This window comes from Asparagus officinalis, chromosome 2 (assembly GCF_001876935.1).
Source record: "Asparagus officinalis chromosome 2, Aspof.V1, whole genome shotgun sequence".
Lineage (NCBI taxonomy): Eukaryota > Viridiplantae > Streptophyta > Magnoliopsida > Asparagales > Asparagaceae > Asparagus > Asparagus officinalis.
Window position 1 is genome coordinate 75,604,876 of NC_033795.1, and position 14,878 is coordinate 75,619,753.

Here is a 14,878-nt window from a genome sequence, read left to right on the forward strand (position 1 = left end):
CTCCTCCAACAGACTCCCCAGTGGAGTCGTTTGTTTCTTCCTGGCTTTGATCGCTTTGGTAACCAAGAAATTGCTGTTCATGGTGGTCTCAACACAGAGATGCCTTCTGCATTTGAGAATTGGAATGCGTGGGTGAGCCCAGCGTTGGGAAATTTGAACGCGCAGGTGAGAATCGCGTTTGGAAGCTGAATCAACTCGAACGCGAGGGTCGAGCTTGGGCGGGCTGATGGCCTCGAATCCCGTCCGTTAGGATTTGACAGCTCATAGCTGTCTATAAATAGACCGCTAGGGGTCAAATCAAGAGTCATTTGACTCTTCTTGAAAATTTTAACGAAAATCTTATGGCACCCAAGAAGCCCGTCGCTCCCAAGTCCGATGCCGCTGCGGCTCGGGGATCTGCATCATCAGCGCCGGCCAGCGGCGCCGCTGCTCAGGCGAATGTGACGCCCCAGCTTCCTTTGATCGGTGGTGAGTACGACCTTCGTGGTCATTAAACTTGCTCCGGCAAGTTCTGATCTTGAAATTAACGAGGAAACTCGTTCCCATAACGCGGGGCTGGACTCCGTCGTTTAATCTTCTTGACGAGGGGTTTAACCTCCGCGTCTTAGATTTTTGACGCGAGGGTCGACCCACGCGTCTGAACTTTTCTGACGCGAGGCTCGACCTTCGCGTCTGAGATTGTCTGACGCGGGGTTCGACCTTCGCGTCTGAGTTTTCTGACGCGGGGTTCGACCTTCGCGTCTGAGATTGTTTGACGCGGGGTTCGACCTTCGCGTCTGGGCTTGTTTGACGCGGGGTTCGACCTTCGCGTCTGAACTTGTTTGACGCGGGGTTCGACCTTCGCGTCTGAACTTTGATTTTGAGTTGTCTAACTCTTTTCTTCTTTTTGCAGTGCGCCATACTAGCGATCCTCTTCTCTTTCGCCACCATTTTGAACATGAAGGTGGTGCAGACATGAACATAACTTTCAGCTCGCGTTTAGAACTCCCGGTTTTCCGGATGAGGGAGAAGAGTCGCGTGGAACTGATCACCCAAGCTTCTTCCGACACTCTTAGGATATTGGTTTCGGACGCTCGACTTGAAAGCCCAAGCCGTAAGCCCATAACCAAACCTGGATATCTCTTCGGGGACTTTGTTGACTTCAACGCAAGCACTGCTTATGATGGGGGCTATAAGTGGCTGCGGAGAGTTGAGGAACGCAACCTTTTCTTGCCCAACATGGAGAGGATGTTCCCCCTATCTTATTTCCAATGCGCTTCCGTCCCGAGGCGTATGGATTGGCCCCTGGTTAAGGATCAAGATGGGGTTGCTCTAGGAGCTCTGACTTTCTATGGGGTTCGCCCCGTTGGTTATAATCGGCAGGTGACAGCTTTACGGCCGAGTTTATTTGCTAAGGAGTATCCCCTTGGCGAAGCACCCAGTCCGGCAAAGACCTTCGTTAAGAGATTCCTGGAAAAGAAGGGAGAGTTCCCTGCGCAAGGATTTAGAACTCCTGGCTGGGTTCATTCTCCATCGGCGGGATGGTGGGCCCAGATGACCAAGTTTGTTCTGAAGGAATTAGAAGCTCCCCTCGCTCAAGCTGGGTTGCTGGTTCCTGTGCGGGCTACTGAATTTGGGATCGTCCAGAGCCACTTTCATTTCTTCTCCATATTGGAGAAGTATAATCCTGATAGTTGCACTTTCTTCACCCCTGTGGGGGAATTAGGCTTCGCTCTTCACGAGATGCACGAAGTCTCGGGTCTTGTTCTCGGGGATTTGTCGTATGAAGAGTTCGTTCCTGGCTCGGCGGAACTCCAGATTTTAAAGAAGACCAGTCCGGAAATTTATGCCACTCTCTGGGAAGTCATGTGTCACTTCCACATTTGCATGCAGCTGACGGGGGTCCGTGGAGGCGGTATTAAGCAAGTGTCTTGGGCGGAATATTTATTCCATAACTTGACCACTAAGGGAGATTCAGTGACCCGCTTGCCTGCCAGTACTTTGGAGGAGGTTCAGGCTCGTATTGACGACGCTACCTCCCATTACACTAACGAGGCCAAGGAAGATGTTTTCCCGGCTCACACAGAGTTTGAGAGCTTTCATTATCAAGCTCTGATTCCAATTTCCGACGCGGCGTTGCTAGCTGGATTCTTGATGCTGTGGCTCAAACGTTGCGTCGTTCCTACCAGGCCGATCGATGCCCTTGCTATTGAGGTGGTCTACCCGGCTGTTCTCTTGGCACACGGGAGACCTGTGAGCCTCCTCAGCGCTATGGTGGGTTGTCTTCAGTACGGATTACGGGAGTTGGCCTCTGAATTTGTTGATGTTACAGAGGTGGAGTCTGAGGGCCACAAGACCTTCAAGACTCCCAATCCCCGGGTGCCGATGCCATATACATATTTGATGGCTTGGTACGTACTCCACTGTCCTCCTATAATGAGTGCAGCCTCTCCCCCGGGAGACTCATTCATCCCATTTGTGCAGCGACTAGAGTCCGCGAAATGGGAAGGGGGGTACATGGTTAGGATCCGCCAAATCTTAGCACGGGACACTAACTTCCATATCTACCGCTGTTTCCCTGATTTCGAGGGCGGTGTCTATGGAGCAGAATATCAGGATACGGCGGGTCCTAATGGATTCACTCAGCTGAGCGGGGGGGTTTTCCATTGGCTTTTATCCATCAGGCCAGGCTACCTGATCTTTCGACAAGGCGCCAACTGTTTCGTCGAGCCTTACCAACCCTACAGGTTCGCTCGCCAATTTGGGTATGATCAGTTGTATGTCGGGAACCCTCGTCCTCAACTCTCAGTTATAGCCAACTTATATGAAGGAGCCAGGGCTTGGTATTATTCTGTGGCAGGTTGTACCAAAGCCATCTTCAAGCTTCCCCACAAAACTGCTAATTCCTATACCTCCATCAGCTTCTGCAATTGGTATTACGCTGCTTCTCAGACTCCCAACTTCAACTTGAATACATCTTGCCTGAAGGACATTAGGCATATGTATAATTCAAGAAAGGGGTCTAAGACGTCTCGCTTGAGGGGGATCGATGAGTTTCTATCCATCGAGAGTCAGCCTGCCGAACAGGAAGAGGAACAAGGAGCTGAGCCTGTTCCAGTGGAAGAACAACGAGCGGCTGATCCTCCTATGACAAGAGCAGCGGGGAAAAGAAAACTTTCTGCTGATGAAGCTGGCCAGTATGATAAGCAGATCCGTCGAAAGTTGCTGGTGGATTCTCCCCCCAGAGGCCAACAAAAATCCAAGTTGATGGCTGAGGCCATTAAAGCTGCTAAAGATGACGAACCACAGGAATCATCTGTGGCTGGCCTGCCGCATAGAGCGGGACTTCGTTCTCATGGTCCAGCTCTGTCGGGCGAAGGTTCTTCTTATCATCCTCCTGAGGACGAAGAAGATGAATTAATGGTTGCAGATGCAGAATCTGCTCCGGTGATGGATCTTCCTAGGTCTCCTGCGTTGGAGCCAGGGGGTCTCGAAGATAATCCACCTCCTTCTCCTTCAGCATTAATGTCACAAGCTGATGATTTAATGCCTAGTCCTACAACGGGACTTATGAAAAGCCCAGCCGCTGGTGCAAGTCTTCCGGAGTCTTCAGCTGTTCCGGGTGATGAGGAGCGAGTTGACTATGACGACTCCCCAGCTGGTGATGCAGTTGACAGAGATAGAGGTGATGAGGACGCTGATGTTGGCAACATGTCAGGTGAAGGTGAAGATGACGATGAGAATGATTCCATTGATGACGTCACCACTTTTGATGATGATGCTCCCAAGGTCCCGTCTGATAAAGCATCAGGTTATACTCCTTTTTATCTTACCGGTAAGCTTGGTTTGTTTCGACTTCTTCCACATGCTTTTTCTGCGTTCCGACCGTTTTTTCGTGCAGGTTCACCTACTCCCGGGACTACTTCAGCTGCTCCTTTAGAGCAAGAACCTGCGCAAGTGTCGGCTCCTTTAGAAGAGCAACATTTACCTGGTTCTCCTACGGCGACTGTTCCGCCTGTAGCGTTGCCTGAAACCACTGCCGCTACTCCTCCTCCGGAACAACAGCTCATGCAGGTATCAGCCCCTATGCAAGAGCAATCCATGCCTGACCCTTCTGTAGTGGCTACTTCACCAAAAGCGGTGATGAAGATCTCGCTCACCCCAACGGAGGCTGGGCCAAGCTCTTCTCAAGCGAAAGCATTGATGGCTTTGACCTCAAGCCCTTCGCAATTGAACATTTCAATCGCCTCTGCAGCTTCAGCACCTGGATCGCCTGCTAGTCATCATCTTAACGCCTCCATCTCAGCTGCTGAAGGGGTATCTTCAGGTGCAATTGTCAGTCTCGCTAATGCACCTAAATTCCTCCAAATCTCCTTGGTGTACCTAAACAGTCTTGCGAAGACGGTAGTCGAGTCCTTGATGAATGGTCAAGGAACTTTGAACTCCTTTCGACCTCTGCTGGAAGCAGGCTTAAACGGGGTCAGGAGTGTGGGCGAAACTCGATGGTTCGAACGCTGCTCAGAGATTATCCTTCGTTTGGAGGCGAAATTACAACGCTTCGAGACCATGGGCCATAGTGACCTTCAGCCGCAAATTATGTCCACTTTGGCTAGTCTTCAGGTCGCTGAGGTGATACACCGAGAGACGCTAGAACGGGACTTAGCTGAAAAAGAGCGTCAGATTGCAGAGCTTCGTGAGCGTAACACTCGGAAGCGAGAAGAACTAGAACGCTCAACTGCTTCTATGAATTCGCTTCGGGACAGACTGGTTGAAGCTGAAGCCGAAGTCCTGCGATTGAAAGCTGAACTCTCCCGCGAAGAAGGCATTGTCAACATCCTTAGTACCCAGAATGCAGCTAGTACTTTGGAGTATCATGCACAAGCTCAGGCTCTGGAAGACGTCAGAAAGGAAATGGCGGCCATCATCATACCCAGCGAGGATGAACTTCGAGCAAAGGCTGAAGCTATGGTGCGAGCTAACCACGAGGCGGAGTTAGCTGAACTCAAGGCTCAACTCATCTCTTTTGATTTAATGCATGAGTGAGTTTGGTTTCTGTAATGTTCTTTTGACAAGAACAAAGTTTGTTTTGTATCACTTTCTTTTGGTTCTTGAATAAAAAGTGATATTGACTTCTCATTGTTTCTTGCATTTATCATTTTTTGATTTTAAATACAAGTCACGAGAAATGCCTGAGATGTATTCCTGACTTAGAATATACCTCCACAATGGTTCTGTTGCAGAGAACTCTCTTTATTATCATTTAAGACAACTCTAGAAAGTTTCAAACTGCTGAGGACGAATACTCCCATAATAGGGTTGACTAATAGAATTCTTCCTGTGTTATGTTTTGCTTTAAACACTGAAAGAAGTCTATAAATGCTATTTTTCTTTTGAAAATCAAATAAATCAAAGGTGGAGATTGTTGCTTGGGGCTCAAGACAAATCCAATGGCTCATATTCATTGAAGATTACTATAAATAGGGGTAGAGAGTGAGGGGTTAGAGGTGTGAAAATTTTGTAAACTCCTTTTGGAGAGGAGGGCTACTCTTAATTGAGAAGGCCTTCCAAAAATTGTAACTTTAGTTGCAATTAATAAAAATAATTTTTTCCTCTTTAAATTTGTTCTTTCTCCTCTTTGTTGAATGATGAGGATGGAGATGAAGAGCAATTTGAAGGTTTGCATTTCTTTTCTCTTTTATTTCTTTTTAGTAATTTCTTTATTATTGCTTATTAGTTAGATTTAAATTCATGCTTGTAGTGTAGATTTATTTTCTTGTCTTTTTTATTTCTTTTTGCACTTTAATTTGTAGAGTAGATTTATTTTTCTTGCATTTAATTTCTGCAATTTATTTTGTAGTTTAGATTTTTATTTTCTTTGTAATTAGATTTATTTCTTGTTCATAGTTTAGATTTTTCTTTTCTTTTTAATTTTGTAATTAGTCTTCTTTTTCTTGTTTTTATTTCTTAAGATGTGAATTTAATTCTTGTAAGAATCTTAGAATTGTATGAAACTAGTCTAATTTCTTTTATATTGTATGAATTATTCTCTTGTACTTAATGTTCATGTTTAGGATAATCAACTAGAGAACTAATCGGTAGAAGAAGAATTTGATAATCTATGCTTATCTTAAATGGTTTGATAGGTTATGCTTATGAATTCTAGGATTATTATCATGTTGTTGTTCTTATCATGAATAGTAATTTTAACTTAGATGATAATTTGATAGGTTACACTTTCCTTAAATGGTTTGATAATCTATGCTTAATAAATCTAAGTTGAAATATGATTAAAAGAGAATAGTTTATATTTTGTAATTGAAATTAGTTAGTGGATTATATTCTAGATTTCTTACCTCTTTTGAATCCTCCATCTTAACTTTCTTAAATTTTCTTTTCATTCTTGTTTTATTTCTTGATTTTATTAATTCATATTTCTTGCCTTGTGATTTCATTTATTCTTTAATATTTAATTTATTATCTTTTGCATATATTCACAACAATCACTCATCATATTCACACTTATTCTTTATTCCTAATTGTCACGCACAAAATATAAGAACCAAGTTTAATAATCTCTTAAAATCACCTTCCTCGTAGGATCGATATTTTTATACTATAACTTGATAAATTGTGCACTTGCAATTTTGGTACATAATTATGCCGCATCAAAAAATAACTAATTATAAAAAGAAAAAGAAAAGAAAATCTAAACTATGAATAAGAAATAAATCTAACTACAAAGAATTAAAATCTAAAATATAAAATAAATTACAAAAATTAAATACAAGAAAATAAATCTACTCTACAAATTAAAGTGCAAAAAGAAATAAAAAGACAAGAAAATAAATCTACACTACAAGCATGAATGTAAATCTAACTAATAAGCAATAATAAAGAAATTACTAAAAAAAATAAAAGAGAAAAATAAAAGAAAAGCAAACCTTCAAATTGCTCTTCATCTCCATCCTCATCATTCAACAAAGAGGAGAAAAGACAAATTTAAAGTGGAGAAAAAATTATTATTATTAACTGTAACTTTTGTTACAATTTTGAAAGGCCTTCTCAATTAAAAGAAGCTCTCATCTCCAAATAGAGTTACAAAATTTTTTACACCTCTAACCCCTCATTCTCTACCCCTATTTATAGTAAACATCAGTGAATGAGAGTTATTGGATTGAAATCTTATCAAAAAATAACAAATTTTAGCCCTTAATTCGTAACAAATTGTACGTCAGTATCGATACCAGCATCGATAGGGGTATTGATGCCAGCATCGATACGGGTATCGATACTGGCATCGATACCCAGTCCTCTCATGTTGCTGATCCGAGCTTTTCTCTTGTTCTTAGACTTGGGCTTTTGGGCTTTGCCATTTCTTCTTCTTTTTAGCTTTGGGTTTTTGGATAATTTGGCAATTGATTTTCCAATGGGCTTCTTTGCTTCATTTCTTCATTTATTCAAGGGGTTTTTATTGAGAGATGAGAGTTTGAGATTTATTCTTCATTAACCTGTATTTAAAGATAAAAATAATTATTAGTGGCATATTTATTTATATAAAATCGATAATGAGGGTATAAAATTGTAATAAAATATGATTATCAAGACCTACAACCTTAGTCTTTTAAGTTTTTCCAGATTCTAACTCTTTCGTTGTGTAAAATGCATTTACTTTTAACTGATTGTTTTTCTCAGATTTAGGCTCGTGCACGTGTGCATGATATCACTTCTATATTCACATATATACATTGAATTGATCTCAAATCAATTCCTAGCATACTAAAATATTAATAAACATCATTTATCATAATGTAACACATTTATTATTATTTATTATAAAATATTCAAAATTTTGGGATTTACAGTTACTGCATGCAGCAGTTACAATAGCATTTAGAGCAATTTAATGCATTGATATTACAATCTTAATTACCATTGAGAATTGTAACAGTTACATTAATTACAATTGAATCTTGAGCTGACCTTAGAGGCCTATATATAAATAGCGCCATTGGGCAGCTCTTGAGGTACACATGTGAGCTTAAAAAACAAACATCGGATTGACGTTATTGCTGTTGTTGTGCTGCTGCTGCAGAAACTGTGCCCGCAGGAACTTGCCCTAAAACCAAAATGTTTTGAACCGAAAGGTTCTGAGATCGAGGAGATCTTTGTCTTAACTGAAAGGTCTTATAGATCAAAGAGATCTTGACAGTACTGGGTTGGTACACACCAGAGTACTGTACTGCTGTTCCTGAAAGCAGTTTGGCATTAGGCTCCTTGCACGGGAGTAGGCTAAATATTGATTTAAACACAACGTTTCTCAAACGCACAGCAGTGGACTAAAAAATTTAAAATTATAGCACATCATAATTTCTCAGTTTTATTACAGATTTAACCACAATTTCCAACAATATATTCAGGGCTTACTTAAATGCATAGTATGTTTTAATCTATCGTGGCAAAGGTTGTAAACATGAATTTGGATCCTCTCCGTGGCCAACAAAGTAGTGGAGGGACCACTACTTAATCACAATCCTTGATTATTTAGTGTGTAGTTATGATTTTTTTTTCTTGGAGTAAAAATTAGAAATAAGTACAATACATGGAGGTGTGATGAGTGTTAGATTTAGAATGTATCAAAATCACCTACTTAATAATCAACAATTAGAATTAAAAGTAATGGTCTCTCTACTATTTTTTTTAGCGGAGAGGATCGAAATTCTATAAACATTGCTAACTGTCATGCATGCATGGAATGCAAAAAGAGCTTAAGTGACGTTGGGATTGCGGCAAATATTATTTATATTGTAAATATTGAATAATTAAATTTCATAGCGTTGGTTCATCTTTCTCAGCAAGTTATTTTAAAGAAAAACATACTAAAGTTTTTATAGGAATAAACTTCATTTAGAAGCGAATGACGGTGTGCAAGGATAAATAATGAGGATAACTTGACCGAGATGAAGATAATTGAAGAGCATAGTGTATCATAACTCAAGAAATACGTAACTTGAAGAGATATATTTTCCTACTATGATTATTGTAGCTGAAAGCAGTAAAATCGAGAGTCCAACAAAGAGAGGGTCGATAGAGATTAAGAAGCAAATTAAGAAAATGAAGATTGAACCAAACTGTTAGAGAAATTAAATCTAATGGAATTTAGAATGCTTCTATAAGTAAACCAAATTGTCAGATGCTTTAAATTTATTGTAATTTTATTGTATTTATTTGGTACCTATGGGATTGTTGTGTTGGGGATTAAATAATTGCCAATATAGTAATCAAACCTATTTGCAAGGGGCTGTCCCTTGAACTTAATGATTTTTATTTTCATATATGTTAATTAGTGACTTTTCTGTATGCTATTAATTTCTAAATATTGTTACTTTATATAAATAGCCTAATATTATTTTTGTTTCAGAAAGGATTAGCGGCGCAGCTTGTTGACCGCTTGTCATCATCACATGTGTAATTGTTTATCGCATTAATATTATTTTCAATTAGTTTCAATTATCCACAAAAGCTATAAAGTAATGAAAATAATATATACATTAAATAACTATGTTCGTAAATAAATTAGTTTTCGTTATTATTTTTGTAATTTGTGTTACAATATCTGATGAGGAAACTTTACTTAATTGCTCAACCGGAAAGCTTGTACAAACATATTAAGATGAGAGATTAAGTATTACATCTTACGCAAAGAAAGGAACTATGCTTTTCTGGTAAAGATGAGTGACAAAATATTTAAAGAGTACTAATGTGAATCAAATTACGGTCTTCCTTATTTTTGGAGTTGGGAATATGGTTGACTACGTACAACCACATTTGGTAATAGTAACAGGCTGAAGTAGGACTTTATGGGTGGCACTAGGAGCATACCCCCAACCACATCCCAAACCACACCCCCTCTCTCATATGCTACAGCACACCAGGCCCCACATGAGATTTTAAAATCTCATGTGGGGCCCGGTGTACTGTAGCATATGAGAGATGAGGTGTGGTTTGGGATGTGGTTGGTGGTGTGCCCTATCATTTTTCGGACTTTATTTATCTCCAAAGAAAAACTTTATTCTTCCTTTAATTTATTAATTATCTAATATTTAGGGTTTCTCAATGGATCTTTCTATAGAAGTGTTGTTAGGTGTAGATTCACACCAGAAAACTACCTGCACTGAATTCAAAGGATAATGTGCTCATATAGTTCTATATATTCTCTTTCATACGTTCATACATACTATACATTCATTCAACCACAGCCTTAGATTTTGTTTTTTCAGTTGACATGCTACAAAAATAATAAAACACACACAACATATATACAAAACTACCTACACTTACGACCTACGTATACATAGGAAAATGAGAACACGTGCAACGCACATGCCCCATTTATATAGATTCAAGATGCACCCACAAAGACACCTACCATTGAAGACGTCAAAATGCTAAATTAACTACAGATTCAAGAAATAAACCACTCTACTCATTACTTTTGGAAGGTAAAACTATTCTAGATTTACAAGTTACCTACTGATTAGAAAATTTTAGCCACCCAATACTTAGGAGGAGAAGAATTAAGACAATATTGTTGAAGAAATTGTAATTGGTTTTAGCCATGTTAGTACATTTTTAAATTTGGATGATAGTTCACCAATAAACTCTATTTAAAATCAAAGAAAGAAACTTGATGAGGAGAAGAAAAAAAAGAACATTACATGATCTTTGTTAACAAGCTGTTATGACCAACATTACCAGGTCATTGTTGATAATTAACTTCATAGAAACTCTCGTTAACGACCAACATTACCAGGCGCCGTTCATTCGATAAATCTTTGTGTAAAACAAATCACTATCTCCACCTTTTTTTTCTGACAGATTTTAGTTAGGTACGTCTATCTACATCCAAACCCTACATAATTCAAGAAGAACCGAAATCCAATTGCAATATGGACGAGCTTGTCTTAGGCAACGGGAGTTTGTACTTAGAGCAAGGGCAGCAAGCTCCTTGCACCCCTCTCTCAAGGCCTATGTGGCAGAAGTCAAGTTTGTAAGCCCTCCAGCAAGCTCCCAAGGAGCTCCTTGCGCCCCCTCTCAAGGCCTATGTGGCTGACGTGGACATTGAGAGCTTGGGAGCTCCCAACTGCCAAAAATTTACAAAAACCCCCCTCAAAACTACTCCTTACCAGTTTGTGGAGCGCAGGGATGATTCTGGCGGCGAAGAGGCCTCCGACTGGGGTGCCGGTGACGATGGTGACGATGCCGACGCTGGAGATGATGGCGGCGTTCGGGTCGGGTCGGAAATGATGGCGGCGAAGTGGATTTGGGGTGGGGTTGCGTCGGGTCGGAGATGATTTGGGATTGGGTTCGGTCGAAGGAAAGGATTTGGGGGTGGAGTTGTCTGTCGAAGGGAGAGGATGAAGTTTATTTTTTAATTGGGGATTTGGCGTTGTTGAGAGGAATTTATTCACAATGAAAATGACAGTTGAGTGAAAAAATGAACAGTTGAGTGTAATAAATGAGACTGAGTGAAAAAATGAACCGTTGAGGGTAGAAAATGAACCATTGAGTGAAAAAAAATTTTACCGTTGAGTTATGAAAATAGAAGAGGGGTTTTTTGATATTGTTGGAGCTCCTAACTAGGAGCTTGTTGGAGCTCCATAAAAGAAGGAGTGCCTCCCAAAGCTTAATTTGTTAATTTTTTAATCTAAAATGCTTGAGAGCTCTTGAGAGCTTGCTGACTAGGACTCCCAACTGGGAGCTTGTTGCACTTGCTCTTATCCTCAGATCAGAGAGAATCCATGAAAGAGTTCACCTTGTTTTACAAGCGCAAAGAAACACAAAACAACACAGGAAACAGATATATATAGATTATATCCAAATTTTAATCTTGTTTTAGAAACAATAACATCTGCTAATCTCTCTCGAGAACCCTAACTACTAACAAATATCCAGCTTCAGGCATATCTCACAACAGGTTCCTGTCCGCTTTATCGACTTTACTTTCAAATACACCAGCATATTATAAATTAGAAACTTCACAAAGATATTTTGTCGCCGCTTAAAATTGGCAGCTATAAATACAACAGGAGCCATTGCCATATTCTTGTAGCTCATAATGTTACATGCATCCGTTCCTCAGCTTTTCATCAGTGTCATGCTAATCTCTGGAATACATCATCACCTGATAAATTAGGAAATCACTACCAGCAAGGAAGCACTAACTTCTTATAGCTTGTATATTACACGCATCAGTTCCTCCTGCTTAAAAACATAATTATTGATATCTTCTCTTTTTCACTCTTGACTCTCAACACCAATAATCAAATGATTTATTCTCTGCAAGAAATGCTCCTTCCAGTCTCCTAGAGATGCAAATGGCAGCAAACCAGATAATGCAGGATAAATAACAGAGAGCACCAAATTGAACATAATACGCCTGAGCCAATACGGTACTATCCTACCCACTGCCTTAGTCTGACACATGGTAATTGGACCATAAAGAAGCTGATACAAAACCGAAGGGAATATATTGGCAAAGAAATGAAGCAAGCAGAAAGCCTCCCAGTACAAAAGCCAGTGTAACCCACTCCCACCCAGTGTGTCCACACACAATTTTCCAGCAATGCCACAGATAAATCCCAACAGGAGAATGAAGGTGACGGGCATAGTTGTTGGTGTAGCCATAGCTGACCGCTGGAAAACAGAATAAGCAATGACCACAATCATCGCCAAACCAAAGAACATTCGTGTGAAAGCTACAACATGGCACCTCAAAATAAGCCAGCCTGAACTGAATGATGCCATTTGCTTCGGAACCCACCAGGACTTCGACTCCTAAAGAGGAAAATTATTGAAATATCAGTAGCAAGAACTTCTGCAGATGCATAAGAATAGGGTAAATTTCACAAAACCCCCTGAACTTTGGGGGTTTGCACACAAACCCCCTAAGCTTTTTTTCTCTCACATAACCCACTTGAACTTTGGCGTGTCTCACAAAATTCTCCTGAACTTTAAGCTTTTCTAACCAGACTCCCGTAATTTGCAAGTAACTAAAATTTCCTTGAGAGAAAAAAAAAATTCTCAATTGAGGGGAGGTGGGTGTGTTACCTCTAAACTAAAAGATATGAGCGCAGGTAGTATGCTACCTCTAACAAAAAAAAATCTAAATTTGTGGTTTTTTTCTCTATAAGATATTTAGTTATTGGTCAATTACAGGTGAGTGTCAAGTATGAAAGGTTTAAAGTTCAGTTTGAGAGACAACCCACAGTTCAGGGGTTTATGTGCAAAACCTCAACATTCAGGGGTTTTGTGAGTAACCCCATAAGAATACAATAACAACATAAATAAGTGGCTAGTGGTTGAGACAATACTAACCTCGGGAATGACCGAGCATGATGATGTTACCTCTGTGATACGCTGGTATGAATAGATATATGTCCCATAACCTAGACAACAGGACATGATGATTAAACCAGCAACCATAAGATCTATACACCTCCTCAGCAAATCTGCATGTCTAGTATCGAGCATTTGATTTCTAAGTTTCTCTCCTTTGAAAGAAGCCTTTGAAATACCCATAGAGATCTTTATCTTCTCTAGCACATTTGCATGGGAGCTTACAGCCAACTGTGATTCTTTTAATTGTATCTTTCTCCTAATCAGACCTATCTCATATGTCTTCAGGTCATTAGAGCGAGTCTGCTCCACAACAGATTTCTCAAAGGTATTCAAGATAGATTGATTAAAGCTGGCATGACCAAAACGATGAGAAGCACAGGCTAGCTCATGATTCACTTGTCCATGAAGAACAATCTGATTGGTCATGGTGGTTATTTGTGGAATGTCTTCAAACTTCTCAACATCACAAGGAGATTCGCAGTTACCTTGTGCATCTTGACAGCTGCTACTATCTAGGAAAGAATTGCAATTATTATTTCCTTCTCCAACAATAGATGGCGCTTCAACTAATCTATTTCCATGTTTGTCAAGTGGAACTTGGTATGATCTTTTTCTGCGTCCAGCAACAGCAACAGATGCTTCATTAATTAACCGCAACGTTCCCAGCGTGCTGGTAAATGATTTCTCAAAGTTCATCAGGAAACAGTCAAACCTGTTTCCATATACCTGATCAAACAAGACAAAAGAAAATTTTGTAATATTGAAATTTTAAAGAGAAAACAGGCAGACCATAGAGCAAAAAAGAAGACTTACATTTGCTACCGATTCTTTTACTGCCGATGTGCAGATCTGCATTACGTAATACAATCAGCTTAAAACAATTTAAATACTCTCAGACTAGTATTGCAATTTATATGAAAAACATATATGAATTCTGATATAATATACCAGGGAAAGACGATCTAGGGGAATCTGATTTTTTGATCCATTAGTTCTACTCAATATCTGAAATCATGAAAAGTTCACCATAAGCATTTTTCAAACAAAGTAATAAATGAAAATGAAGTGCATAAATAATTTTGACATGTTATATGTGTCCCTATCATCCTGGAAAGAGGTCGGACACAAGATCACTATCATTCCATTCTGCCTCTTACACAGCTAGTTGGAGCTCAATATTCTGCAATAGAAACACGACAGAAACAAAAGTACGAGAAGCAGCAGAAGAAACCGAAAAAAAGCTTATATTTAACTCCTAGCTAATGAATTTACGTCGAGTGATGATTAATGGGTTCGTTTGGAATATTGACAGTCACCACTCCAACAGTGTATACGTGCCAGATCACAAAGCCATCTCTTTTAACGACAAAACAAGAGCAACATAAGTAGTCGTGTGCATGGCACGTGCAAATGTTTGGACTAACACCAAGAACAGGCCTTTTAATTCTTCAAAGGTGAGTCGGCAGGTAGGAAGACCTAACTTAGGCACCTCAATAATTTT

The 14,878-nt window shown here is 39.9% G+C and overlaps 1 protein-coding gene across 1 annotated transcript in view; it reads right to left on the minus strand.

Annotated features, from left to right (window-relative positions):
• Positions 11,824 to 14,878, minus strand: part of LOC109831639 (protein CPR-5) — a 7,071-nt gene continuing 4,016 nt past the window's right edge. The window contains exons 2-5 of the mRNA XM_020399003.1: positions 14,326 to 14,382; positions 14,191 to 14,226; positions 13,354 to 14,103; positions 11,824 to 12,813 (exon numbers count right to left, since the gene is read on the minus strand). Coding sequence (XP_020254592.1) covers positions 12,274 to 12,813; positions 13,354 to 14,103; positions 14,191 to 14,226; positions 14,326 to 14,382 — 1,383 coding nt within the window. The 3' untranslated portion in view covers positions 11,824 to 12,273. The remainder of the gene's footprint in view (positions 12,814 to 13,353; positions 14,104 to 14,190; positions 14,227 to 14,325; positions 14,383 to 14,878) is intronic.